The sequence below is a fragment of the Chamaea fasciata genome, unplaced genomic scaffold, assembly GCF_029207755.1.
Source record: "Chamaea fasciata isolate MVZ Bird 193981 ecotype frontalis unplaced genomic scaffold, bChaFas1.0.hap1 SCAF_18, whole genome shotgun sequence".
Lineage (NCBI taxonomy): Eukaryota > Metazoa > Chordata > Aves > Passeriformes > Sylviidae > Chamaea > Chamaea fasciata.
In genome coordinates, this window is record NW_027094103.1 from 6,040,954 (window position 1) to 6,068,344 (window position 27,391).

General features: G+C 40.2%; 1 protein-coding gene across 1 annotated transcript in view; it reads right to left on the reverse strand.

Annotated features, from left to right (window-relative positions):
- Positions 1-27,391, reverse strand: part of PPIL2 (peptidylprolyl isomerase like 2) — a 68,791-nt gene that overhangs the window by 19,752 nt on the left and 21,648 nt on the right. Inside the window, exons 9-14 of the mRNA XM_066199794.1 lie at positions 21,328-21,403; positions 20,379-20,539; positions 18,754-18,829; positions 17,443-17,549; positions 5,830-5,919; positions 4,408-4,441 (exon numbers count right to left, since the gene is read on the reverse strand). Coding sequence (XP_066055891.1) covers positions 4,408-4,441; positions 5,830-5,919; positions 17,443-17,549; positions 18,754-18,829; positions 20,379-20,539; positions 21,328-21,403 — 544 coding nt within the window. The remainder of the gene's footprint in view (positions 1-4,407; positions 4,442-5,829; positions 5,920-17,442; positions 17,550-18,753; positions 18,830-20,378; positions 20,540-21,327; positions 21,404-27,391) is intronic.

Here is a 27,391-nt window from a genome sequence, read left to right on the forward strand (position 1 = left end):
AACCAGATTACTCTTTGGTAGTCTTTGTTCCCACTAAAAGCATATAACATTTTTTGGAGGCACACAGAATTTGTACAACTTTCTTGCAAAGAGCTGAGAGATGCATCTAAAGCTTCAGAAATGTAGCATTCCAAAAGCCAGGTGTGGGCTGGGAATAATCATTCATGACAGTTGTGATTTTAAATAAATCCTTCCTTTTTCTGGCTTAAAAATTGCTAAGCAGTGGTAAGGAAGTAGGAGGGTTCTGATTCACAAAAATGATGGCTTACTTTCTGTAATTTTCTTCTTGTCATTTGGAACAACGAGGTACATAATAACATCTGACACTTCTGTAGAGCTTTCCAAGTGAGATTCTGGAATCATTCTGCAAATATGAAAGCCTTAGCTCAGGCATTAAGTGCTTCTCTCCTCTCAGATAAGAGGACATGGGACGCAACCCTGCAAACCTGAGAGTGGATTTGCAGAGGGGCTGCAGATTAAAAGGAGTATATTCTAGATATAAAGGTCTTGCTTTCATCCTTTTGCTGAGCTTCAATCATGCAAGAAAAGGGGCTCTAAAACTGCTACAGTTCAGGAACTTGCCATCTTAGGAAGTCACACTGCATTGACCAAGTTTGTCCAGAGTCCTTTGCCGCTGACATTTCAGAGGAGCTCTTCTTGCTGCCAAACAAAATGAAATCCCCATCTACCAGTGGTATTTCACCCTGGACTCTTACAGCTATAATGGGGCTCCTTTGTGCCCTCCTGGCTTCATAAATCACAGGCTGATTCATGAGACCTTCCACCAGGTTGCAAGAAAGAGTAGTTGAAGAAAAGCCTGTGCTGCTTTGAAAATCTGAGGCTTTGCATACAGTTTTCCCTTTTTCATACAAAAGGGTTAGGATATTAAACCTATTTTTTCCACATGCAAATTTTCTTCTATTATTTGGAACACTGAAAATACAGAGCAGCTGCTCCACTTGCACGACCGTGAGTTAGAATTACTCACAATGTTCAACCACTTACTTGTTATGAACAGCAGGAAAAGAGATACATCACAAATCTAAAATTCATTTTCAAATAATTAATCATTACAAAGAATGACCATGACTCAGCTTATTGCTCTGGATACTGCCTCTATGGGTGGTTATTGTGCTAGAGAAGAAATAAGCTGCTGCACCACAATAAAACTTCTCCCAGTAGTCTTGTGAAACATTAAGGTGAAGGCTGTAGGAAAATGAGTCAGGTCCTCCAAACCAGTGTCAGCCTTGCAGGACTGTGTGTCTGACTGCTCTGGCAGTGCAAGTCTGACAGCTATGCTAGGGTAAAACTCTATTCCCCACTCTTTTCCCAGGGTAGTATCTCAACTCCCAGATGCCATAATGCTAATTTCCACCCTTCTCCATTCCAAGGTTAACTGCTGAGTACCAGGAATTAGTTGTCCTTCACATGTCTGCTGGGTCACATTTACTTTTATGACAGTCCAAAAGAGACTGAAAAAGGAGAAACTGAGGAGCTGAATAACAAACAACAAAGCAAGGCTCAGGGCTGCTTACAGAGAGGACAGCTCAGTTGGAGCAGCTAAGGGAGAGGAGGGTCAGTGACAACCAGCTTGGCATTTACCTCTGTGAACTGCTTCCACAACACAAGCACACTTAGTCCAGGTGAGCCAAAGCACACTTTAAGTCTGTGTATTTATCACAAGTAACCTTCTGTCACATTGTACTAGCTGTGCCCAAATCCACCCAGAAGATGAACAGTCCTGGGCTTAGATAGCAATGGAGTGGGTGATCATCTCAGCATCTGGGGGCTGCAGCCATAAACCTGACACCCTGACACATGGGATGAATGTCAGATGACAGAAACCAAATGGTGGGAAGATACTCAAACAAGTCTGTTCTAATTCCTGAACTAATGAACAGGAATAATTAAATAAACAGAAGAAGAATAGATACAGGCTTAATGCATCTTCCATGTACCAGTTTAGAAAAGGGTTTTTTTTCCCCCCAGAAACAAACAAAAAGACCAAATCTCTTAGCTAGAAACCATCAGTTAAAGCAGAAGGTTCTGTGTGGATGAGGAAACAAAGTATGTTTTTTTTTTTGTTCTGAAGTCATCCTACAAAAGGCTCTAATAGAAACAGTTTATAATATTGACATTTAAAGGGTAACCTCCAAATAGTCCTCCCTATTGCCAATTGAAATATCTGGGAAGAAAGCCCTGTTCTGTTCTCATATGCTTCTCTGATATTACAGAAGTCAAGTTATTTGCTTCTAAAGCCCATTTAATCTTACAGATCTTTTTTAGCTTTCAAAGGTGCATCTTTTTTTTCCCTTCTAAGAAGCAGTGAGTCAAAAAAACACTGAAATCCCTTCCAGCAGAAGAAATTAAAAAAAAGGGAATTTATCCTGCAAATAACAAACAGGCCGCGGGCAAAAAAGGTACAAAGTACTGAATCCCAGTGCTTTACTCCAAAGCTCTCCTAAAGCGAATGCCTGTGATCACATTAATAATGCACAAAGCAATGGACCAACACTTTTACAGCATGGGAGCCCAGAGAGCATCAGTCCATCTGCCCTGCTCGAGCAGTGCTGCTGAGCTGAGCCCCCCTCTGGCTGCCCTGCTGCCAAGGGAACATCCAGCCTCAGGTCTGGCCACCTTCTTACAGCTCGAGACACACAAGTGGAATTTCTGCCTCACAGTCAAGTGCCCTGGATCTATCCAGTAGTCAGGAACAAATCCTGACAGACTACTTGCACTCTGTGAACTGTCTAAGCAGCTTCACTGAAGTATTAAACACAAAGGCATGACAGTTCAAGAGCAATCTACAGCCCACCAGGCTCTCCATTTAGATTTTCTTGTGATATTATCATATTCAACAAGCAATTAGGTAAAGACATATAAAATTCAACCGTCTTCAAAAAAATAAAAGCCATTCAGGTGCAAAGAAGACATTTGAACCGTTTGGACTCTACAATAATTGCAGCCAATCTCTAAAAATGTGCAAGACTCATGTCTGTTTGAGTGCACGCTGTTCATTTCATTAGAACTTTAATAGTCCTGACAGATGTTTGCGAGACATCTTGCCTGTGATATACTCATATTTAATTAAGAATGACAAGGAGGAAAACAAGATGGAAAATACTAGAGGTCATTAGACTCCTTTTTTTAAGTGAAAGAATATACGTAGGAGGATTTTCATCCTATGTGCTTATTACCATTTCACTTCCTACTGGCAAAGCCAGTGGAGCTGAGCCTTGCCCTCAGTGCAGCAGTGATGCCAGTCCTCTGCCTCTGTTACCTCTGCTGTCTTACAGCACTTCTGCCATTTGCACAAATAGAAGCAGGAATGACACCAGCAAGTTAATTTTCATTCCACAGCAGGATCTGAACTCCACCCTGCAAGGGTGAGAGGTGTCTGAGGCAAGCTATTAAATCTCTCCTGTCTCCTGACACCTCTTTAATTCCTCATTTCAAAAGATGTTCCTAATTATGTCTTTCGGGATTTGAACCAAAACTTTCCATATTAAAAAAAAATCAAATCACATTTGACAGTCCAAGCATAGATGGTAACAATTCTTGTTAATGGGTTTTTGCCATCAAAACACCTTTAACTAGTCTCACATCCTGCACCTGTTGATTATCACGTGCACTACAAGAAAAGTTGTTGGGCAACTCACACTAGCGTAATTTACAAAGTAAATAGAGCTAAAGTATTTAAGCAGGCGAGGAGCTGGGGATGCTGGTGACAGCCACAAGCGGGCAGATAGAAGGTGCAAGTGGAAAATGGGCAAATTTACAGCAGTGACCAGAGGTATGACGTGATCTATCTCCTGTGGTGGGCAATGCTCTCCCACCCTTCAGCTCCTCTGCCTCCTGACCATTCCTGCTACGACAGTTCCCAGATCTCCAGCCAAGAGAGGAAGAAGAGGAGGAAGAATTTTGTAGCAGTGATCCCTACAAGTTAGAAAAAGAGCAGCTTGGGCATTATAAGGCAACTAGCTGGGAGAACAGATGGTGTCTGGCCAATCACCAATTCCAAAGCAGGTCTACAATTATTTAATTAACATGGAATTTGAAAGCAACTTTGCATGAATATGTTTCATCCTTTGTTCTTTGCCCTGGAAGACCAGCTGTAAAATCATTATCATTTTCATTTATTTATTTTCTGAAGGAAAAAGGAAGCAAAACCTGCAAGAATTCTACATGGAAGAGTGTCCAAGCTTTAGACTGAGAATATATTGGATGAAATTTTGAACACAGTCAACACGGTCATATAAATATATCAATGAAACCTCTGTTTTAAAGTAAACACAATGCACCACATATCATCATTAAGAGAATTTTAATTTAAAATTGTCTGGAAGTAAATGTAACAATACAGCCCATGAAGTGAGAACAACTTACTTGATTCAAACTCAACCTTACCTGTTCCTGTTCCAGTCGGATCACCTCCTTGGATCTGCAGAATTAAAATTAAATCAGTGTTACATATGTATCTATGTGAAAGACATTAAATACAAACCATAAAAGCCAATTCTGCTCAATTTTCTGCCTTCTTTATTGTGTCATGTTGACAAGTCAGGAACAAGGAAGCCATTACTACTTATTTGGAGCTTGTTTATCAGCTGGCTGTCATAAGCATGTCATCCCTGACATTGCTTATCCATAAGCAGAATGGCAGTTCAGTAAAAATAATAGGTCTTTTACAGGTAAATAGGGAAAATAACCAATTTCAAATGGGTTAACCAGATCATCCTTTTTTATTATGTGCTGAATCAGAACCTGCTTTTTAACTGATGATGCACTGTTTGGGAACTGAAGAGGCTTTACATTTTGCTACCATCCGCATGATGGGAAGCAAGAAAAGAGGGAATATGGAATATTTTTTGTATCTGAATCTGTATCCCACTCACGACCTCCAGTAGGAAAAATCTTCATGTGAAACCAATCTTTCAGTAACAAAATTAATTACATGTATTGATCACTGTACATGCAGGATATACCGAAAAAAGATTCAATGTTTTAACGCCAGTGGAGGGAGCGTGACACAATCAGTTTCAAAGTAATAGCACAGAAGCAAAATTTTAGTTGTGAGTTAACTAAAAACTGAGATATACAGTGCTGTCAAAAGAAAAAAGGCTTTTTGTAGGATGACAGGACAGAATGTAACATGCAGTGATGTTCCCTGTGAGTTGTGCTCTGCCTTCAGGATCACGCTGTTAATTCTTCTGAAAGGAAGTTACAGGGCAGCTACAATACCCTAAGCTGCCTGGACTGTAACTCTGTAAATAAAGATCTTTGACTAACAAAGCCACAGTTCTGGAACACAAGGTGCTCTTTAACTCCTTCCCAAGAAAGCCTGGGCACCCAATGCTGGAGCACACTAGGAAAGGATGACCTGATAATATCCAAGTACCACAGCCTGAAACAGAAATTAAGATGATTGCCGAAGTTTCATCTGAATGGGATTTCAACAGACCACTGTATCACTTATCCAAATTAGCATTTCCTTCTCTCTCCTTCTGTTCATTAACCACCTACTCACATCTCGGGAAAGATAACAAGAGGCAAGGCAATGACTCCTCAAGGCTTTGTCTGGAATGCCAGCAAATGCAGTGCTGAATGCAGGGATGTTCCCAGCGACAATGTTAGTCAGAGACAATTGTCAGTGACACCTCTAAGTACACACGGCACAGGTTAGGGCAACCTCATTCTGATGTGTATTTAATATACATCTATTGCAAGTTGTCATGCATGGAACAACCTAAACCTGAGATAAGTTAAATACATGGGGTATTTTGAGTACATCTCATACTGTGCATTACACAGAAGCTTTTTAATACTCACCACAAAATTCCGAATTGATCGGTGAAAAATTGTTCCATCGTAATAGTTCTTCTTGCACAGTTTGATAAAATTTTCACATGTTCGGGGTGTCTGAAAGACAACAGGAAGTTTTAATTAAGCATAACTTTTAAAAATCATTACAGTGGTTACAAGAATCACTTTTCATTTGTGCCTTACAAACATGCAGGACTCGAAGAGGACGGAGGCTCTGCCTACAGGAAAAAGCCTGTAATGTACCTTCTTTTAAGGTCCACTGGGGAGACACGCACTGTGTTAAATGAATTAAACCCAGACCTTCCAATTAGCACAAAGAAGTGTAGAACATAAGCCCAGATAACGGGAGCTCCCAGTTGACATCATGATGGTGAACACAGGTAAGCTCAGAGACTTGCAAGTAACTGAGTTTCAGCAGTGCATCACAATCCTGTTCCAAAGGCGGGTTTCTAGCACCGAAAAATGTTAATTTACCAGAGTGAGAAAGAACCTGACTTCTCTGCTTCACTATTTCAAAGTGAGCACATTGCAGCTAACTGGGAGAGAAGCATTGGGTCCTCTTCACCACTGGAAAGTGACAATGGGACTGACCCAAGTCACTGGAACACAGGAAAAAATAAAAAAACCCAAACTGTTTTCAAAACTCTAAGTAATAATAAAAAAGATGCTAAATATATAGCCAACTTCTAACTCACTTTTACAGGACAAATGAAAGTTATTTAGTGAATTTATGAGCCATGACATTCAAACAGTACCTTCTGAAAAACTTTACTTTCCACCTAATCATCCTTGCACTGTAATTGCATGGATTCTCTTCTCTGCAATACTAAAATACCTTCAGACATACAAACACAAGTACAGGAATAGCCTGTTTTCTACACTTGGACATGTTTTCCAGCCCCACAGTGGATTATGTGCATAAATCTATTTCAGTTTTACAAAAGAATACATCTGAGTCCTTACAAGCCTTAAAAATATCCTTATTGCTGGATGTGGTGGCAAGTAAAGCCCCAGCATGAGCTGCAGTGGCTGTAAGTGAGCACACACAAGACTTGTCTTTGTGAAAGGCACCGATGCACTTTGCATTGCCGTGACATCGCTCTCGGTCTGGGAGCTGCTGAGAGACAGAGACTGAGCCATGCAACCTGAAGTGACTTAAGAGCAAAAAAAAAAACCAAGGCCAGCCTGATTATAATAATTTAAGGATGAAATAATCTGTATCTCTTGAAAAGACAGTCCACACAATTATTCATCTGGAACCCTACAGAACTTCAGGTTCCTGTATTTTCTCATCTGGAATACAATCATTCTCACCCCCCTTTATTTACGCTGAAATGTCTCTTCATTTCCCAAACAAACTTCACCTGTCATTACAAATTCTCTATATTGATTCCTTCTGTATTAGTCTACTCAGACAACAGTTGTTAGCTGGTCCACGAGTGAAAAAATGAGCAAATTCTAATCCTGCACCAGCCACTATTTCAGATTTCCTACAGAACTCCTTACTGAGTTAAATGGTAATGGGACCATAACGACTTGATGGTAGAATGTCACCAAGAGATTTACTTTGGTGGCATCCTGAGGGCAACTCATAAGTAACTATATTCCATAAAACAATTATATCAAGCAAGAGGAGGCTTTCCTACAGTTTCAATGTTTATAGTAACTGTGAAAATTTCCTCTTTGAATTCAACATATATATGCTTTAAAATAGTCTTTGTACTTAATCTTTGTAGTAAAATTCAACCCCTGAGGAATCACTTGTGCAGCACATGCTTCCTTTATAAGACAATATCGTAACAGCCTTCATCCTGGTGTTTTGCTATTAGTTATTACTCGTGGAAAATGTCAGTAAGGATAAAAATAAGTTCAAAAATTTTCTTTATGAATCTGAAATGGAATCAGCAGCTTTTAGCCTAAGGCACTTTATCTCCTGAGAGCCAAGCACTCTTTGGAGAGAGAGACATAGTTAATAAGTTCTCGAGGGGGAATACAGCAACCTGTAATTAATTTTTTACAAAGAATGAAACCAGGCAAAAGACTGAGTCCCCTAGGAATGGACACCAAATCATTCTAAATGTGCACAAACTTGATAACCCCAAACTGATTTCCTATTTATTTTCAAAACATGATTTGTAAATTATACATCAAAAAAACTGGCTCCAGTAATGTATTTTTTATGCAGGACCTGTGCTGACCCTTCTCTTTAAATGAATTTCTAGCTATTATACCCTTTCCCAGAAATAAGCTTTTCAAATGCAACTACAGAAATATTTAGTATACATGCAATAGTCATTTCACGGCAAGGTTTTTCTTTACATAATTGCCACCAAATTGGTTCCCATGGTCACCTCATGCATCACAGAGATACATTTGGCAGGTAAACAGCTCCTTAGCAACATTACCACTACCTTTTATAGTGCTTTTCAGCAGACACAAATGAAAGGGTTTGCATTCAATCAGTAATAAACCCCAGTTTCAGTCATGCAGTAGATCTAGAATATCTGGCTCAGATTATCTGATTTATTCAAAGCAGTCCATGTTCATGCCAAATCTCACTCTGCCAAGCACATTTCAGGGATTTTTTAAAGCAGCATCCTGTCCAAAGCAGGAGAAGAAGGCTTGAGGTTTATGGGGAAGGTGCAGATCCTCAGGACTGGAGTTGTGTTCCACACTGACCACACAAACAAGGTCGGTCTTTGAAGTCTTTGTTCCAGCTACAAAGACTGATGACAAATAAACACACATAAACAAACCTGACTTTGTTATTTGATGTAAGATCTTGTGGCAGATGTCAGACTCCCAGTCTCTGAATGCAAAGCTGTCTCCCTCAGAAACTTCCTGCACACCACTTGCCTCACACCATTTCTGCAGGAGGAGGGGATGCTCAAGGCACCTGGCAATGCAGGAGGTAACGCCGGTTTCTTGTTCTCTCATCACTGACTGTGTGCTCCAGGCTGTCTTTTTAGTTCTGGCTGGTTTTGTCTTAAACTGGCCTCAACAGCTATTTTGCCCCCTCTTTATCCCTTTTACATTAAGCAGGAAACGACTTAAATTATTTTGTTCTGCTATGACTTACACCTATATGTAAGGAAGTCAAGGGAAAAATGTATTCATTTGATCTGAAATCCACCGACAGAAAACAGTTTTAAACCTAATCAGAATGATGCAGAGACACTCCTAAACAGGAAAATTTAAAAATTGTAGAAAGCTTTTCTGACCAGAGTGTGCTAGGACAGCCCTGAGAAATCCTCCTTTTCTTAGGTCCGGTTGGGACCATGTAAGTGAATTCAGTGTCTCTATGATGTCCTTCAGCTTAAAGGCACTTCTCTTTCAAAATGACAAATATTAAGGAGAAAAATCTTATTTATACCAAAAATGAGTCACCTGCTCCAACTGTGCTCCCTATTTATTTTGTAGATGCCAGATAACTGTCTTTCAACTGCTGAAAATTCACACCCAAGACAAGCAGTAAAATTTTAATAAATGCTTTGAGAGAGGAATTCAGAAGAGCACTTATCCCAGAAGATGCCACAAATGCTTTGCTTGGCTCACAGATATCTATACTTAATGGGGCCACAGCCCAATGGTTTTCTAAGTAGGTTTAAGTCTCCATTTAGCTAACACACTTAGTAGGTAACTCTGCATGGGAACACCAGCGCTCTACCAGTTACTACATCCAGACAAATTTCAGAATTAAAGAGAGATTGCTACAAAGAATGACCCTGCCAAAATAGCAGTGACAGGAGACTGTGAAGTCATGATCCTGGGTGAACACTGAAAAAAGGAACATACAATTCAGAAAACCAAAGCAAAACAGAAAAAAAACCCTGACTGCTTATTACAAACTTCTAGGATAAATGCAGATTTTATCCGAGCCAATTTCAGCTTGCATTTTGCCAACAAGGGTGACTGCAAACCAGGTAAAATTCATCTCCCCTGCTGCAACCCGACACCTGAAGGGTGGGACCAACCAAGCCAGGTCCCTATCTGATTTCCCAGTCTGCAGCTGTTCTTTCTCATTAGTTACAATGGGTCATTACATTTGTAAAAGTTACCTTAACTCAGAATCTGTACTGGGCAGTGAAGAGCCAAACAGGAGGAGATGAAAAACCTGCAGCACTCCTGTTGCCAAGGTGCGGGAGATGGGAAAAGAGGGGAGAGCTCCTGAGCTGTTGCCATGACTGCAAGGAAAAAGGCTTTACTATGTGAAGAGCTAATCATTTCAAAATGCTCCATCCCTTGAGGATGTGCATGAACCTTGAAGGGAAATTTCACACTAAGCATTCAGAAGCTGTCATTGGCACATCTGTATAATTTTCTTGTGCTAATTCCACTTCCCTTTTATTTCTTTTTTTCTCTATAAATTGGATGAAATGTAGTAGTGGCACTGAACTACAGAGCCTTGCTATATGCTCATTAACCCTATGTTTCAAAGCGGGAAATAATGAAAAGCTCATTCCTCTCAAATTAAAATTGCATTCTACTGCCTTCATCTTATCACACAAATGCCAGAATTCTGCTTCTCAGAGGCATGAACTAGTGACAGAAATTTCTAAAGCATCAAATGAAGCCTTCCATTTTCTTAACACAGATCTCCTTTAAAATGCGAGGTGGATTTTGTTTTGCTTTAATCCATTTACGTATTTTACACAGAGCAGTTTCAATCTTGTAATTATTCATTCAGCAACTCTTCTAATGTGTGAGCTCATAAAGAGGTGATTTGGTAAGGTTTTAAACTCCAGTTTTCCCCCTGCCTTTCAATCTGTAGTACTCAGCCTACTCAACACATAGAAAAGAACTCAGCAATAAAAGCTTGGCTTTATTAGGGGCTTAGTCAGAGCTAAATGCAGTGGTACAGTTTCAGGAATCACCATCTATCGGGTGCAAGCGTCTGTTCCCTCCTCCAAGCCATGGAAAGAAACATGTAAATGTTTCAGTGTTCAATACTGGAAGGCCATTTAAACCACCCTGTTTCACTTTGCACCAATGCACCATGAGCACATTCCATTTGTTTCACAGCAAGAGGGACAAGAAAACCCCAAACTCCACAAAGCCCACTGCAAGAGCAGGGGAAGAATTTCACTGTGGGAAGCCTATGACATTTTCTGCAGGAGAAACATTTACTCCAGACCTAAACACCACTCCCTGCCAGCTCCACTTTCCTGCTAACAGTTCCCCAGTGTGAGAGAGGGACTGAGCCAGTGACAGGTGATGGTGGCAAACAACAGCTGCCTATGGTGGTTCAGCTCAAGAAAGCCACAGTTCATCTAAGGGACGCAATTCTCAATCTGGTTATACCAAGAGCAAACGCGTTCAGGCAATTTGTGATCCGTGATTAGAAGAGCACAGTTCCAGAGAGTGAGCACTGGGAGACATGAAAGCATTGGGGCACTGTGGGGTAAAACACTCAGCCAGACTCCTACTGATAATAAAAAAGAATCAGAACAAGCTAACTATGCCATGGGAAATAGATTGCTGACTTGATAGCAAACATTTGCCTATTCTGCTACCTCAAAGCCTCCAAGTTTGCTTAGAACAAAGAGCAGAATTAATGCATTCTCATTACGCAGAAACTCACTGTAATTTAATCAGCTATTTAGCAAAGACTTCAGCAGATAGCTAAATTTCACTTTTAAAAGGCAGTTCTTCTACAATACTGACGTTCATGATGTTACCGAAAACTTTTTTGAAGTCTAAGCAAGATGCTCAGCTTAGACAAGATGCCAAGTAAAAAGATGACACACTTCAGTTTTACTTCTCACATTTCTGCAAATACAGGGACAATCAATCAGTTTAGCTGAGCACAACTCAAATTAAACAAGACATCTAATTCACTCAGCTAATTTGTCAATGTTAACTACTAGTTCTCCAGAGGCAGTCAGCCACAGTTACTACTTTTCCCTCTAACTTATATTTACTGCAGTGGTAGAAGAGAAAACAATCCTCTCTCCACCTCACTGCCCCCTCCAAATTTGTCATCACACAAGGGCTAAGAAGCTTGTCAGACAGCACAGTGCAGGGCTGGGTGCTGATGAGGATGGACTGTAAGAAGAACAGCACAAGTGGGTACAGTCTAAATGAGGATGCAACTTTATTTGCTCAAGCAACCTCCATCAGCTTAAAACTTGGAGTAAGGCAGGTCCCACGGCGGCTCCCTGGCATTTCATCAATCTGCAACTGCTTGCACATAAATTCCACCTTTTCAGAAGATGCAACCTGTAACAATTTCCACGCTAGACGGAGAAGCTCTGGTAGCTGTCAACCTCCCAAGGTCACCCCGCTCCCATCAGAGCAGCCAAGGTACAAAAAAGAAACACGTCAGAGAAAGATGAAGAGCAGCAGCTGTGTAACTCCAAACCACCCAGCCCATCCTCGGGTTTGGGATCACTAAGTGGCAGACACAGCTGGTGTGGGATGTGTGCACCTCATGTCTGCAAATGTCAGAAATCAAGGGGCACGATCCAATAACAATCAATTCCCTTCCCAGATCCAGCTTGCCAGGGCAGCTGGGAAGGCAGAAAGGATCCAAATGTGCAAAATGCCTTTCCACCAATTACTCAGTGCCAAAGGCTGCCAGGAAAACACACAGACAGCCCAGGGCAGCAGGGACAGGTTCATGGAGAGGTGGCTCAGCACATAAAGCTGTGGGAATAAGGAGGAAGGGGGGAGAATCAAAAGGATGATGTTTGTTTTCCCAAGTAAACACCACGGTGATGGAACCCAGCTTTCCTGGGGATGGCTGAACACCTGCCTGCCCTTGGGAAGTGGTGAATGAATTCCTTATTTTGCTCTGCTTGTGTGTGCAGCTCTTGCTTTACTTGTTAAACTGCCTTTACCTCAGCCCTCAAGTCTTCCCCTTTTCTGATCCTCCCTCCCACTGGCCAGGGAGTGAGTGCCTGTGTGGGGCTTAGCTGCTGACTGCAGTTAAACTAGGACAGGGTGTCATGCCTCCCCAAGTTAAAACTATTAAAATATCAGCTTCCAGTCACTTAGAACAACCCACTAGTGACCTGTTCATCAAGATGGCTGTGCAGAGCCATCCTACTCTCAGCCCCAAAGAGCAATAGATCTGTCTGCTATTGTACCACTTGGAGGAAAAAACACACCAAGAAGTAACAACATCCTCTCTAAGAAATGTTTTTTTTAAAACATATCCAGCACTTCTACTGGAAAAACACAGCTTTGTTTGTTCTTAGGTTCTGTTGACAAGATCTCTGAAAGTTGAGATCTTGTCATGCCAAGACCACTGTATTTCATCCCTCCAATCCTATTACCAAATGAACAGATACTGGTAAAACATCAACCAGTTATTTCCCAGACAGTGCCAATCTTATGTTGACAGAAAGCAAGTAGAATGGAGGTTTAAATCAGAAACAAAATGAGAGATTCAGGCAGACTGGAGAATCTCATCATGCCAGGAGGTCAAAGGATTTTTTCAGAAACTCACTTCTTTGCCACTGGAAATAGGTAAGAAGTTCACAGGCTTCTGATCTTCAGAACAGTCCCTCACACAAAAGGTGAGATGATTTCAAAGAACAGGGGCTGAATTACACATTTATAGATCACAGGCATATTTAACAGGTCAGAGGGCCTGACAAGATTAAAACATCGATGTTTGTAGAGTAACAGCTTCTTCGGAAAGCTATGCCAAGACATCGTCATTAAGCAGAGTTTGCCAGGCCCTAAAATCTCAAAAAGCATTTGTGGAGTGTCAGATGGAGCTTTGAAATCCATCTCACACTCTTCTTTGTTTTGCCATCCTGCCCTTGAAGTACAAAACCTGAGAGAGACAAGTGAATTTACAAAACCTGCTGTGGCAGCTACAGATCAGTATTTGATTACAGCTCTTGGCATGTGCTGAACCACCAGATCATCATCACCCCAGTGACCACTTGTTTGCAGAGGACTCCCCCACCAGAGAAGGGAGATAGAACATCAAACCATGTGTTCATCATTTTGACAGGATCTCCTGGAGCATTACATTTACATATTTATTTATATGTAGATATATATTTTTAAAAATGGCTGCTCCACCACCTACAAGGTAAAACTCCATCACTGTAGTGACTAATACAGCAGAATGCACATGGATAATATGCAGTTGTTCCCAGCAGCATCCTGATTAAAGCAACTAAAAGAACTTAAGGAGACTAGAAAAATCACAGCAAATAAAATACAAGAAATTCAGTGACATTCATTGCCTTTCATCAGTTATTTCTTCAGAATTTATGTGTTTGACATGCATAGGACTAGAACTGAAAGAATAACACTTGTTGGATGTTGTTAAATCTTCGGTACTTGCCAGAATTACTGCTGGCAAGTAGAATTTTGGTAAATTTTTATCCAATTAGTGTATACAACAAATGTTGCTTATGCGCAGCTGAACTCAGCTTCCTGGAAATCGTCCCTACAAATGGCCATCTGATTAGTTCCCATCAGGAGGAACATACTGTATCTGAATAGGGGGACTGGGAGAAAAACAAATGACCAAAAAAAAAAAGCAGTAGGCACACTGCTATGATCCCAAGAGAGAACAGAACCTTTGCTCATCTGAGGCACAAATTCAAAAGGGTGGGAAAAAAATCCAGCTTATCTCCCAAAGTCTTTTTATTGCCTTTTTTCAGGTGAATGATTGAAACCACACACCATCCTTCTGGAACCTGAGTGAAGTTTTCAGGTGCTCTGAACAAGTGATTTCAAACACTGAAAATATCTGGATTCTAGTCCTATTTCATGCCCTTTCTGAGTCTTGTCACAAAATAACTGATGACTTCAATCACACTGCAACACTGATTTCCTGCCCTGGATCAATACAAAACATTTCTTGATTAGGTTTTTTGGTGCTAGGAAGAATTTCATCACTATCAATCTTATTGACTGGCACTTTAAAGTACTAGTATATGAAGAACCCTATATTTATTTTAAACAAAGGTTTCCACATGTACATATAGACTGAGCTACAAACAATCCATACTGGCAAATAGCTCACAAAAAATGGGAAAGAAGGGAGACAACAGAGCTGTGAAAGGACAGGGAGTGAGCACCCAAGGATACTGGGCAGATTTCAGAAGCAGTGCAGAGTGCTGACAGCACGACTGCAAGAATATTTTGCTTAAATACAGACAAGAGGCACGAAAATCCAATTGAAGACTCAGTACACATACCATATAAGAGAGCAAGTATGTCACTTGCTGCTCTCTATTTTAGTGAGGAGACTTCACCTCAAAGTATGTATTGAAATCTAAACCATAAGACTATTTTAAAGTTTAATTTAAATGTTGCAAGTCCTACTTCCAGACAGAGGTATTTATCTGTCATATTTATATAGCAACTTCATCCTCAAGCTTCCCTCAACATTTCACTAATCATATATTTGCAGCACTGTGAAATTCTGGTCACTGCCAGGGTGGCTCCCATAATGACCAGAGCACAGGATATCCTTCAGCAATTAAAAAAACCCTTTGCAGTTTAATTTGAAGGAGCATTATGGTACAGTCCTGTTCCCCCTGACTGCATTCAAGGACCCTACCCACACTACACGCTTTGACCGGAAAAGCAGATTCTGTGTATAAACCAGCTCCAACCAGCTTCCAGGACTGGTCCAGCCTGTGCACTGGGTAAGGTAGAAAAGCTGATAACTTGGCATATGATTAATTAAGACTATTGACACACATATTCACAAGCAGGGTGAACTGGAAATGTTTAACAATGTTTAAATTTTGGCACTTTCCCATTTTCTACATCAATCTTTGCAGTCTCAATAGAGTCATTGTAGCTGATTTGTGCATATGTTTGTGACCTATATATGTGCTATATGTTTGTAACATGTTTGCTCTGCCTGCACTGAGCTGACCTCAGTGTGATTCAGGAAAACCAAAGTTAGAAGCACAAACTCCTTATTTAGTAAAGAGAGAAAAACAAGTGCCTCCCGGAAAGAACTGATTTCACAGACCTTAGATGATGACTTAAGGTGGATGTTGTGAAAACTTCCCTACAGCAGCAAGTTATTCTATTTATTCTAAATATATATCTTTTTCCCCTCTGCAGTGCCAAAGGTCTGCTAAATTCACACAGATTTAATCAACATGAAGGAACAGATGGCTGGAGGCCAGTGTTTGAGCATGCCTGCTTGTGTAAAACAGCACACACTTCCAGGGTGTACATGAAGAAGCTTTGTGTGTGAAAGGTGGATGAATAGGAATTCATCTGGAAAAAGAAGGAAACACAATGGATATCATACAGGAAGTTCATAATGAGCAATTGAGCCTGGGTCCTCAGGACTGAGTGACACTGGTCACACATGTGGCCAAAAAGCCCACACTGATAAGAATAGCTGCAGTCAGCCTGCTTTAGCCAGGAGCCAGTTTGAGAACATATGGCAAAACAAATGATTCAATGCAATCTGCTCGTTCTGCCACTTCCCCTAAATATTGCTGTACTCACATCCTCTGCTTTTTGCCTTATTACAGTGTTACTATTTCAGAGCATGGAAAACACCTGTAGGGATAACAGAGACCTACAGAATTACTAACACGATACGCTGCTGTGGAGATTCTCATGCTGTTTGCATAGATCTGCTTGAGATGTTTACACATATCTTGCTTCTTACTCATGTGAGAGAAAGGAAGAGAAGGGAAAGCCAGAAGGTTTCTGCTGTTTGCTCCTTTTTCTTCCTTGCATGCAAAAATGGATGCATTCTCCCAGTACATCTGGATTTCACACCAGGCACCCCAGCTCCTACCCTGCACCACCACCCTTTTAAGCTTGGTGAGGCTCACAAGAAACACAAGTTTTAGCATTTAAACCCCTATTCACATCCTTCAACTTTCCAAAATACCAACTTTCAGGCCTATAATATCCTGAGACAAAAATCTCAGCAAACCATTGAAGGTTTGAAAACTTTTCTCCTTTTATAGAAGTGGCTGTACAAATAAATAAGCAAACACACTACCCAAGCAGTGACGTCTGAGACATCACTGTCGCCACAACTCATTCATCTATCAGAAGTCTTGCCATGTTTATTATTTTAAGTCACTGATTTCCACCAGCATCAGACTGTATAAACGACAAAAAACTCCAGTCTGTTGTTTTTTTTAAATCAACTTCTCTTAATGGCAAAGCAAAGGTGTCTGAAAACTTGAACTTGAAGAACAGGAAGGGACAACAGGAAGTAAAAACATATTCTAAGGTTTTCATTTAGGTTTGTTTTGTAAAGCTTAGGCTTTAGAAACAAATCTAACCATTTCTGGGAATCTTGACTACATGGATTCAGACTGAACGACTGCTCTTGGTTTCAGTCAGGTTCTTTTCTTGGTTCTGTCAGTAAGCTGCTGTGCAAACTTGGATTACTCCCTCCTAACTGTGCCCCGCCTTCTCTTTGCTCCCTTCTTTCCTGGTCATTGTTTGGGTCATTAATCCTGACCCTCTGAAGTTCTAAACACCTACCTTGACATATTGTAGGTAGTCCACTAAAATGATGGGACTACTCGCAGAGACCACTTACACATACAGAGTAAATATATACAGTAATTAATTTATATATACATATAAACATTTCCACTGCCAGCTCCAATTCTGGTTGTTATCTACAGAAATGGATCTTATGGGGCACAGTACCATGTCACAGTGCAGCTCCAAGTTTAGGTCTCCTTTATTAGTGTGAAGTCGCACATATCCCTTCTTCTTCACATATTGATATCTCACAACATCCTCTTCAATAGCAGCTACATCAAAGCAGAAGACAGTAATTAGCTCTCTGTAAGCTTGCTCATTGATCTTTAGAAATCATCAGTAAATGATCCAGAGAACCTACTGTCTGACCTCTTCTCCTGTGGTATGAGGTCTTGAGGGATCCTACTCTGCAATTCATCTATGATAACCTTGCATTAATCTCTGTGCAAAACACTTTCCATTACAGTAAACCACCAACTCTTTGAGAACCAACCAAATAATGTACATTTTAAATCCCAGAAGCATTCAGTATTACAAACTATAATTTTCAAGCAATGTCTACCACCCACAAACGTTACATTGAACCCGAACGGCTTCTTGTCAATCCTGCAAGCCAAGCAGGTAGTCATCAGTCAACCACAAGCTGCCAACATACAGAGACCTACCCAGTTCTGAAAATAACTCAAGCTGTTACTGGAGACATCACTGGTAAGTCAAACCAAAGGATCAATCTATGATATTTCCATTCCCATTTTGTCAAAATGTCCAGTAAGTCAGATATTTTCTGTACTCAGTCACCTTCAAATCACTGAAACTTAAAGGAACTGAATTTGGTAAACAGTTTTAGCAATGTGTTCAACCTTTGCCTAAGTATGTGCAATCTAAATTTTAGTGCCCAACTTTCTCAACTGGAAATACTAATGACTCAGCTATTTAATCAATATCCAAACTAAATAAATCTTACACATTTCTGTTGAGGCTGGAGAGCAAAAAGAAAACTTTACTGTATTAAAATGTATTTTCATGTGAAAAGCAGTAAACTAAAAGCAGTAAAAGTTACCATTACAAAATTTGTCCTAACTAATACTGGGGTAGGCCAAAAAGGTGGGCAAGGTTTTGTGTGGTATCTGAGGAGAGAGTATATTTCATTGCTAACTTAGAGAAGGGGATATTTCAATTTGTGGTCCCTGGGCATAGAAAATGTCTCATTAATTTTCGTTCAAAAAAAGTAACAGTCATTCAAAGCCAAAGCTTGATCATAATTGCTCCAAAGCTTGATCCATAACTGCTTTTGTATTTTCAGAACAACCTCACTGGAAAGTAAGGATACATCTGGTCAGGGAATACATTTCCATGGCATTGGCCCTGGCCAATTATCAATGTATTCCTTCAGCCCTCATAAATGTACATGTGCTAAGGAGCACACTTTGAAACTCAGCAATAAATAAACAGTTTGTAGGTAGGTAGTTCTGGTACCTGCTTCGTGGGTAGTTTCAGGCACCATTGCAGTGGAGGTGAAGGAAGCACTTACAGCTCCAGTGGAATAGTGAGCCTGTTTGCAGAGGAAAAAGCAATAGAAAATAACATTAGATCTCCAAATTTATCTACCAAAGATACTATATAAGCATTAGAAACACACAAATGCCATTCTTCTGAAGGCAGACTTTTCAGCTCTAGCTCCTACTGAAAGAAACAAATACCCAGTGCAGTGATAATTCTCCATCTGTTGCCCACATTTGCTCTGATGGAACTGTAGTTAAGGCTGCTCATGTGCTGAGCCAAAGGGGCTTAATGCTTCCACTACAATTTAATGCATCACTATGCAGAGATTCTATTATCAGAATTGATTTGTATGTTCAGGGGTGGAGATAGGCAAGGAGTACTTCTGCAAAGACATCTGTAGAAGTCTCCAGTGCTGCTGGAGTGGAAGGAAAATGCAGTGAATGACAGGGATACTGTAGGGGAGAGCAACCCAGCCCCTTCCCACAGCTGGCCCTGCTGCGTGCAGAGACACCATCCCATGATTGCAAAGGTCTATTTTGAGCTCTGCAATTCTGCAGAAGGGAAATGTTAACGTCACACACGGATTTTGTAGTAAATTACAAAGATCTAATAAACCCAGAGACATGTGCAGCAGTTCCAGGGAAATGCCTGTAAAGAGTCCAGGCCAGGTCAGAGCTCACTCCCTAAGGTTTCACTGCATCCTAAGCAAGTTTACAGCTATGCCCATCCATGTCAGAAGCTGACAATCTGACTCCCCAACATCGTAGAACTCATCCTTACCTCTGCCCTCTTTTTCTTCTCCTTACTTTTTAGCTTCTTTTAACACTACAGTGTCCCAAAAAAGGGGGCATTTGTGATCCTACTCCTTGGTCACATACACTCCCTCATCTGACCCTAAGTCCTCTCCTTAAAAGCTGTGTGTTGCACTGCTGTTAGTTTTCATGTAAGTGTAATCAAAGCAAGTAGGCACACACATCCCAGAATTACTAAAGGACAGAAGAATACTCTCTCTTGCCCATTTCAAATAGCCTTTGATTTAGGAAATCTAGACACAGATGAATTGTTTCTCTTGACAACCACGAACATGCACCTGGAAGAACATCCTCTAAAATATGCCACTAACCCTGCATTCCAGTGGAAAAAAAAAACGGAGGAGCAGCTGTGGATGATTTACGTATTTGTCCACACTAGAAATGATTCACCTGCACTACCCTTAAGGTGTGCTCTCTCTCTGCCAGCGAATGCAGGAAGCAGTGACAAACAAACTCAAAGTGAGAGATTACAACCTGGGAAAAAGGTTCTGCCAACACACACATAACCACATCATAAGGATTCTTCCTTCTTATTGTCATTCAGTTCTCAAATGTTTAGGTTCATTTGCAATGATTTAACAAATAGAAACTCACTGACACATACTATGCATGTCTTAGGAATCCTGATATGATTCTCATTTTTACATCTATGACAAATTTCTGTGTGAGAGGAAACAGAAGGAGCAGTGTTTGTTTATACTGCAATAGGGCCTCTAAGAAATAAAACAACTATTACCATTCTTGAAGAAGTCAATCAGTACCAAACTACAAATTAAGTCAACTTACTGCATTCAGCTTATCCACTTTCTTCTTTTCAGGAGCCTTCATAGTAGCTGCTAAGATATCATCGCCTTTGAATTCCTTATAAAGCTCCAGTAAAGTCTCTCGGGTCTCTGTATTTGTGTTTTTCAAATAGTAAGATGGATCTAATTTTGCTTTTTCTTCATCTAGGTAAGACAAAGTTAAATCACTCAGAATTAAAAGAAACATTGTATTTTGTTCTCCTTCACTTTATTACACAACTAATTACACAAAAAATTCCCAGATATTAACGCTACTTTTTTTTGTTAATAAAAAGGTCTAGCAACTACATATATTCCTCCAGAAACAGTGACAAATAGCAATGCATAACACTAATGACAGTGTAATACAGCACAATAAATGCCAATATGATGTACAAGAAAAAAAAAATCAAGCCAACTATCGTGAAAGTTTATTTGAAACCACTGGAAACTATCTAAGTCCATTCAAGTCTTGTAAAATTTTTATAGAACAATAAAGACAAAATACAATTGGGTACAATAAAAATTTCTGTCCTTCATCTCCTCACGGAATGGCCAGGCCTGTGATACAAAAATGCCAGGATCAGACACTTAATGCGACAGTAGGGGAAGGAGGTTGCTGGACTGGACTGCGGTATTTGATTTAGTTAATATTTTAATTTAATATTTAATTTCTATAAGTTTCACTTGTCCTCTGTTTTGGCATGCTTATTATTCGCTGGATTTAGATATTCCATATCTGATACAATACCCATTATTCTGATTGGGTAAATAGAAAGAGATGCTTGCTTGCACAAGAGTAGATTTAAAAAACCCAAAACCCAGACATAAGCATAATAAGCTAACTACTGAGAGATGTCCTTTCAGAAAACAGAGTCAATTCCACAACATCATCTTCAGACTTTGCATGTTTGGGTTGGTGTTTTCTCAGCCTACCTTCAATTCATCCTTACCTGGATCAATTACTTTTATGTTGTTCTTAACATGAAAGAAGTTTGAGACATTGAACTTATCCAGGTTTGTTGGATCCTGAAAATAATAATAATTTAAAAAAAACTAGTATCAGAGATCTTGGTAGGCACATATTCCAAGACATAGACTAGACTGAAGGGCAGACACCATAATAAATAAACAGGGAGAGACAGAGTAACTTTCATACTCCCCAAACCACAGAAAGATGAAAAAAATACAAAGCAATCAACCCCAACCAGCACAGCAATGAGTCTGCTCACAGCAGACTCCTGAGGGATCTGGAATTCAGTTCCAAACATAATATTACACATATATCACCTACAGAAGTTACTACCAGAACTCAGCCGAGTCTCCCCTGTCCTAGAGAAGCAAGAACAATGCAATCCTCTGGTTCTTTCCTTTGTTCTGAGCTCTGGTCTAAGATCTATGCAAAAGCACATCAGCTATCTCCTGCTATTTATAATCCTAGGCCTGATTTGCACATGCTCTGTGAACTTTCGCAATGCATTTCAAAATACAAATAAAACCTCAGAGCAAGTCTCTGCAGTAAGAACTGCTTTGACAGTTGCTTTTTCTACAAGTGCTTACAGAACTATGTTTAAAAAATGATGAAATAAAAAGAAAAAAGCTATTATGAAAATTCAATTTAGTGACTGGAGGAAAACAGCAAAAGCACACAGTCCATTAACTGCGATTCTTTATGCTGTCTCTAGGCAACTTTCTGCAGAACTCTGACCTTTCGTTAGAGACAGTGAGACAAGGAATGCCTACTGGTGATCTAGGTTACTTCAGACTATTATTAAACAGTCTTTAATCCTCTCCTTACAGTAACTTCAAGGTTTTCTCCTGAAGCTCCTCTGCAGCACAGAAAGGTCAAAACATCAGCCCAGGACACCCAGTCACTAATGGAAAGTCTGCCTTACAGAAAACAACTCAAACTTTAAAGTATCAAACTAACAAAATAATATGCAATAGTTTCTAGTTCAGGATAAAAATAATGCAGCATATTATGCAAAAAACTATGACCTAATGTATAGTATTAAATATATTATCCTAAAAAAATTTAACAAAGCTTTTCAGACCACCATGGTTGATAAAAACTTTGGCAATTTCATCTCCGCCAGAAGTAATGCTTAATACAAGCAGAGTTGTTAGCTCCATAATTTATAAAATGATCTAATTATGCCTTTCATTCATCCCTGAAATGGTATGCTTCCACCAGAGAGTGCATTTTTAGTTTTATTGCTGGTACTAAAACCAAAACACATTTATGAAATCAAGCTGTGTGATTCTGCACCTTAATGTGATCTCCTGGCTTTCGCTGTCCCCTTTCCTAATCACCAGGTAACAATTTTCTATTGTTTTCTGTCCCACTATACCCCTCCAACAGAACTTCATTGAGACAAAAAAACAAAAACAAAACCAAAAACCAACAATAAAACAACTGCCTCAAAAAATTACATCTTTAAGATTTTGCTTTGGAAACAGACAATCTTTAAATAAAACTACTAAAAAATAGGAAATTCGCATCTATTTTTTAGCTGTTTTTGTTTCCTCTGACACCAGCACTGAGGTGTATTTATTATTTATTACCTTACATACATATTTATATATGTATATTTAAGTGAATAGAGCTGATTTTGAGCCTTGCTTTCTGACAGCCAACAAGATGCATGGAGAAAGTCTTGAGAAAGGACTCTGTGTGTTTTCACAAGACACCTTCACTCCCAAATACTCTGCAGCAATCATGAGCTGCAGCTTTTCAAGACAGTAATCACTGCTCTGCACATAAATGTCCTGTCTCAAAAGGTGAAGAAAGGAAGGAAGAACTTCTTACCCTTTCAGGAAAGAGAAAAAAATATCTGTGTATTAATATTAATAGAGATAAATGGATTTATAGCAATCCATATCTGCAGTTCATGGCAAAGCTGAAGGGCAAGAGTGACTCCTGAAACCCATTTTTCATGGACAGGAAGGAGGGAAGGCAACAGTAAAAATGAAAACAGAAAACACCTTCATGATGCTCCTCTAAATAAAGCTTCTTCATTTACTGATTTATTGATTGTTTAAAAATAAATAAAGGACATCACAACTGCCAGTGCCTTACAAAACCCGGGGGCTTGTGCTCAGGGTACCACATATCAGATTTGTTCACACTGTTTAACAGCCACAATTCATTCAAACATCTGTGTGGCTTAAGCAGCCTAATCAAAGGCATTGAGCAATTCCAAAACGTCTGCAGCCTCTTTCCTCGCAGGGCATTCCTCAGGGCTCTCCAAATCACCACCACCCTCTGCTTTGGCAGTGCATCTATTATTGTATGAAGGACAGCAGAGACCACAGGGCAGCTCCTTCTCCTTGCAGACCAGCTGTCCATCTGACCTCTGGACTGCGACCCAGGTCCCCTGTACAAGTCCTTCCATCACATCCACGTGGGCCATCTGTTCCAATGGAAACCTCGACAAAGGTTTCGTTTACAGGCTTCCCCTTGTATTCCTGATACTGCAAAGCAAGGGCCTCACCACACATCCAGAAGGGAGACAACCCACACTCCTACCCCAAAACAGATTTCCCTCCGTCAGTGGAATAGCCCCTCAAAAATGGCTCCTCAAATTGAAATTTGAGTATCACCTTGTACAGGACACCTAGGACCTGTTTATTCCATCCTCTAAAATAAGCATCTCGATATACTTAGAGAAGTTCGGTTAGAATTCGTTTGATTGGAATTAGTGTGAATCAGAATTAGCATACTGTGAAAGCACTGCAGTGAATACTAAGTCAAACACAAGATATCAGTTGCTTCCACCTGCCCTCAAGAGCAGAAACACTTCTGACCACTCCAACCTGTACTGCAGAAGACACAAACCATTTCCTTACTGGTGGTACCGAGTCCTACAACACAAGACACGCATTTTTAAAAGGTAAGACTATGAAAATTTGGTAAGTTTGCACAGTCTTTAGACATATACTTCAGGAAGAAAACTGTCTAAACACTAATAATTAGCCTGCCAAGCTCCTCTCATTGCATCCATGACAGTTACTGGGCACAGAATCAGAGCAGTCCAAACAAGATGCCACAGGGATGGGCAGACCGACACACACTGTCAAAGCCTCAAGCTCTAATGAATTAATTGCCTCTTCTGGTCAGAGAAAGGCTGGACTCACAAGGATGTTCCCAGTCCTGGCAAGATTCGGGCTTGGAGCTCAAAGACCTAAAGAAATAAGTTCTGTGTAACTGTACAGAAACCAGAAAGTAAGATGAACCATGGCCTACTTTTGTTTGTCTTAGCATGTTTAAAAATACGTATTCAAAACACCATGGCTGGCAGTCTCAGGGTTTTTCTTATTAAGGTTATGAACCATAAACTTTAGTTTAGCAAATTACTAGCACAGATGTAGACTTCAAAGGGTTGCTAACTATCATCACTATTAAAAATCTCATATTTAATGTTTTCCTGAAAGCTGAGCTCTGAAAACAGCTAATCTCAAGTTTCATTCCACTTGGTTTTTTTTCCAGTCATTTTCTGGTTTTACCTACTCAGGGAAACAGCTTGAACTCTGTTAATCTTATGCACCACATATAAGCCCCCAAAAAGCAGGTTAAAACCAGCAGGTTTAGACTGCGTGATTTCTTTGAGTCCTGATTTCTCTCTTACCATTTGGTTGGCCATGCTGCATCCCTAATTATCCTCAGGACTGTCACCCTCACTGTCACTGTCCCACTTCTTTACCTGCTACTCTGCACGTCCATTGGTGCAGGATTCTCCCTCACAGAGACCTCACCCACAACCGTGAGGAAATCTGCTCTGACCTTCTGTCACACAAAGAGAAATGAGGAATAGCTGAGGAGTGAAATATCAATTAACAGTGTGCAGCTCAGCTACCTCCAGCTCTGCTCATTAGCTGTGCCACAAATGTCAGTGGTGTTTAACAGCTTGTCTTGTCCACAGCCGATTAGGTTATGCAGAAACAATAAAACTGACATAAAGAAGCATATAACAGTAGGAAGCTTTTTTTCACTTTAACAGCAGCAAACGTGTTAGCATTTAGCCAGACTTGGTGTTATCTTTTCTTCCCCTCTCCATTTCTGAAGTGCAAAGAAGGTGCATTTGTTAGCTTGCATCTACCAGGGAAGGCTCTCTGCAGGCTGCCACCAGAGCACTGTGCCTGCTACCCCTGCACAGCCTTAGTGCAATTCCTTAGGCAAGGAGGAACCCCCACATGTGCCTCTGCCTCACCTGCAACACTGCCACTGAGCACAGCCACATTTCTCATTAAATCCCCAGCCAGCAATAGCTTTGAAGAGTTTCCAGAGCAGGAATCATTTCTGCTGTATCCTCACAAACTTAAGTTTGTCTCTTGTTTGTGAACACAGCCACAGTGGAGGATGACAAATTGACAGGGTGCTAAAGGGGAAACTGTTCTTCACTCCTCTGAACACTTCCTATCAAATGGGATGTGAAAGCTGGGTATTTCAGTGTTCTCACTTTCCTCTCCTCAGGACCTCTTGCACTTGCTGGGATGGGAAGCTCACCACAGTGTCCAGCAAAGCACTACCTGACCCTGTTCCTCTCCCCACCTTCAGCTGGGGCAGACACTTGCTTCAGCCTGCCTGGTCATATATGGGGGGATTCAGATGACAGGTATTTATGTGCTTGCCATTAAGTTCCACATCATTACACAAAGAATAATCTGCATAATACAGAACTGAAACACATATTGAATTTCCATTCACACTAATTAACAATAATTCCCACCAAATTTTGCCACAAAGATTTGACAGTAGACATTGAGATCTAGCAGTCAATCCCCCACAAATTGGAAGATAATCTCAAATTAGGTTGAACATTTAAACTGAATACTAGCTGAAAACCTGTAAAACATAGGACTGGAAGAATTACCTAGATCTGAATTGAGGTCTAATGCACTATCATTTCAAAAGCTGTGCTCAATCCTACCTTGAAATCAATTGCAAAGTGAAAAGATGAACAGCAATGCACCAGAATGGCAAGCAGAAGAGGGAGGTAAGAACACTGCAAACAAGTGTTAACAATATCAGCTTTTCCATTACAGACACCCTGTCCCCACAGATCTCCAACCGCTTTACATCCTGCCTTACTCATTAAGGGTAACTAATTAATCTTACAGTACTCAAGTTGTCTGGCAGCTGGGAACACATTCATGACATTTTCAAGGGATGCTGGGTTAGGTTGAGCTGATCATCATCATCAAGGTAAAGAATATAAGTGGGTTTAAAGTTATGAAAAACATAGACAACATACAACAGCAAATTCTATTTACAAGAGACATGAACCAGTACAGTTGGGAGAAAAATTATCTGAAATAACGAGGAGAGAGAAACTTGGAAAAATGTAAGACCTACACTGCAGAAGAGGGAAAGCTTGACTTGGGTTTGTAACAAGATCACAAAGCTAAGACAATTTAAACTTCAGTGTAAAGAGCTACAGTCTAGAAACCCAGTCATACTAGGAGTGCCGTATCTAGGAAGGGTATCATATGGAATAATGTCATGTGCATTTCTGTCATCATCAGCAAAATCCTAAACTAGAATCCATGAATTCTTCTGCCTGAATAACTCCATTCCAGTACTGTTAATGTATCCTGCACACCAGGATACGGTATTACTCTTTACCTCCTGCCCTGACTGGCTGGATAATATGGCCATATGCTGATGAAAAACTGCCATGCTCCACTCCACAACATTTGCATTTCAACAGGGGAAAACGTAATTTCTGTAGATGGACTACGTGTAGGAAGCACTGCAGATTCCTTTACAAACAGAAGCACATCAAAGACCTAAGACAGTATTATAAACAACTGAAGTTGTGATTCTGCTTTTTTTAGTTTAGAATTAAAAAAAAAAAAAGTTGTCCTTTTTAACAAATACATGTTATTTATGTAAATATCACATAAATAACTGTTACTAAACTCAAAGCAATCAGATGAAATGGTGCTTAGCAGAAAAGATAACAGGATGGATTATTACTTGTGTCTCAATAATGTTTAGCACCAAGAACAGGAAAA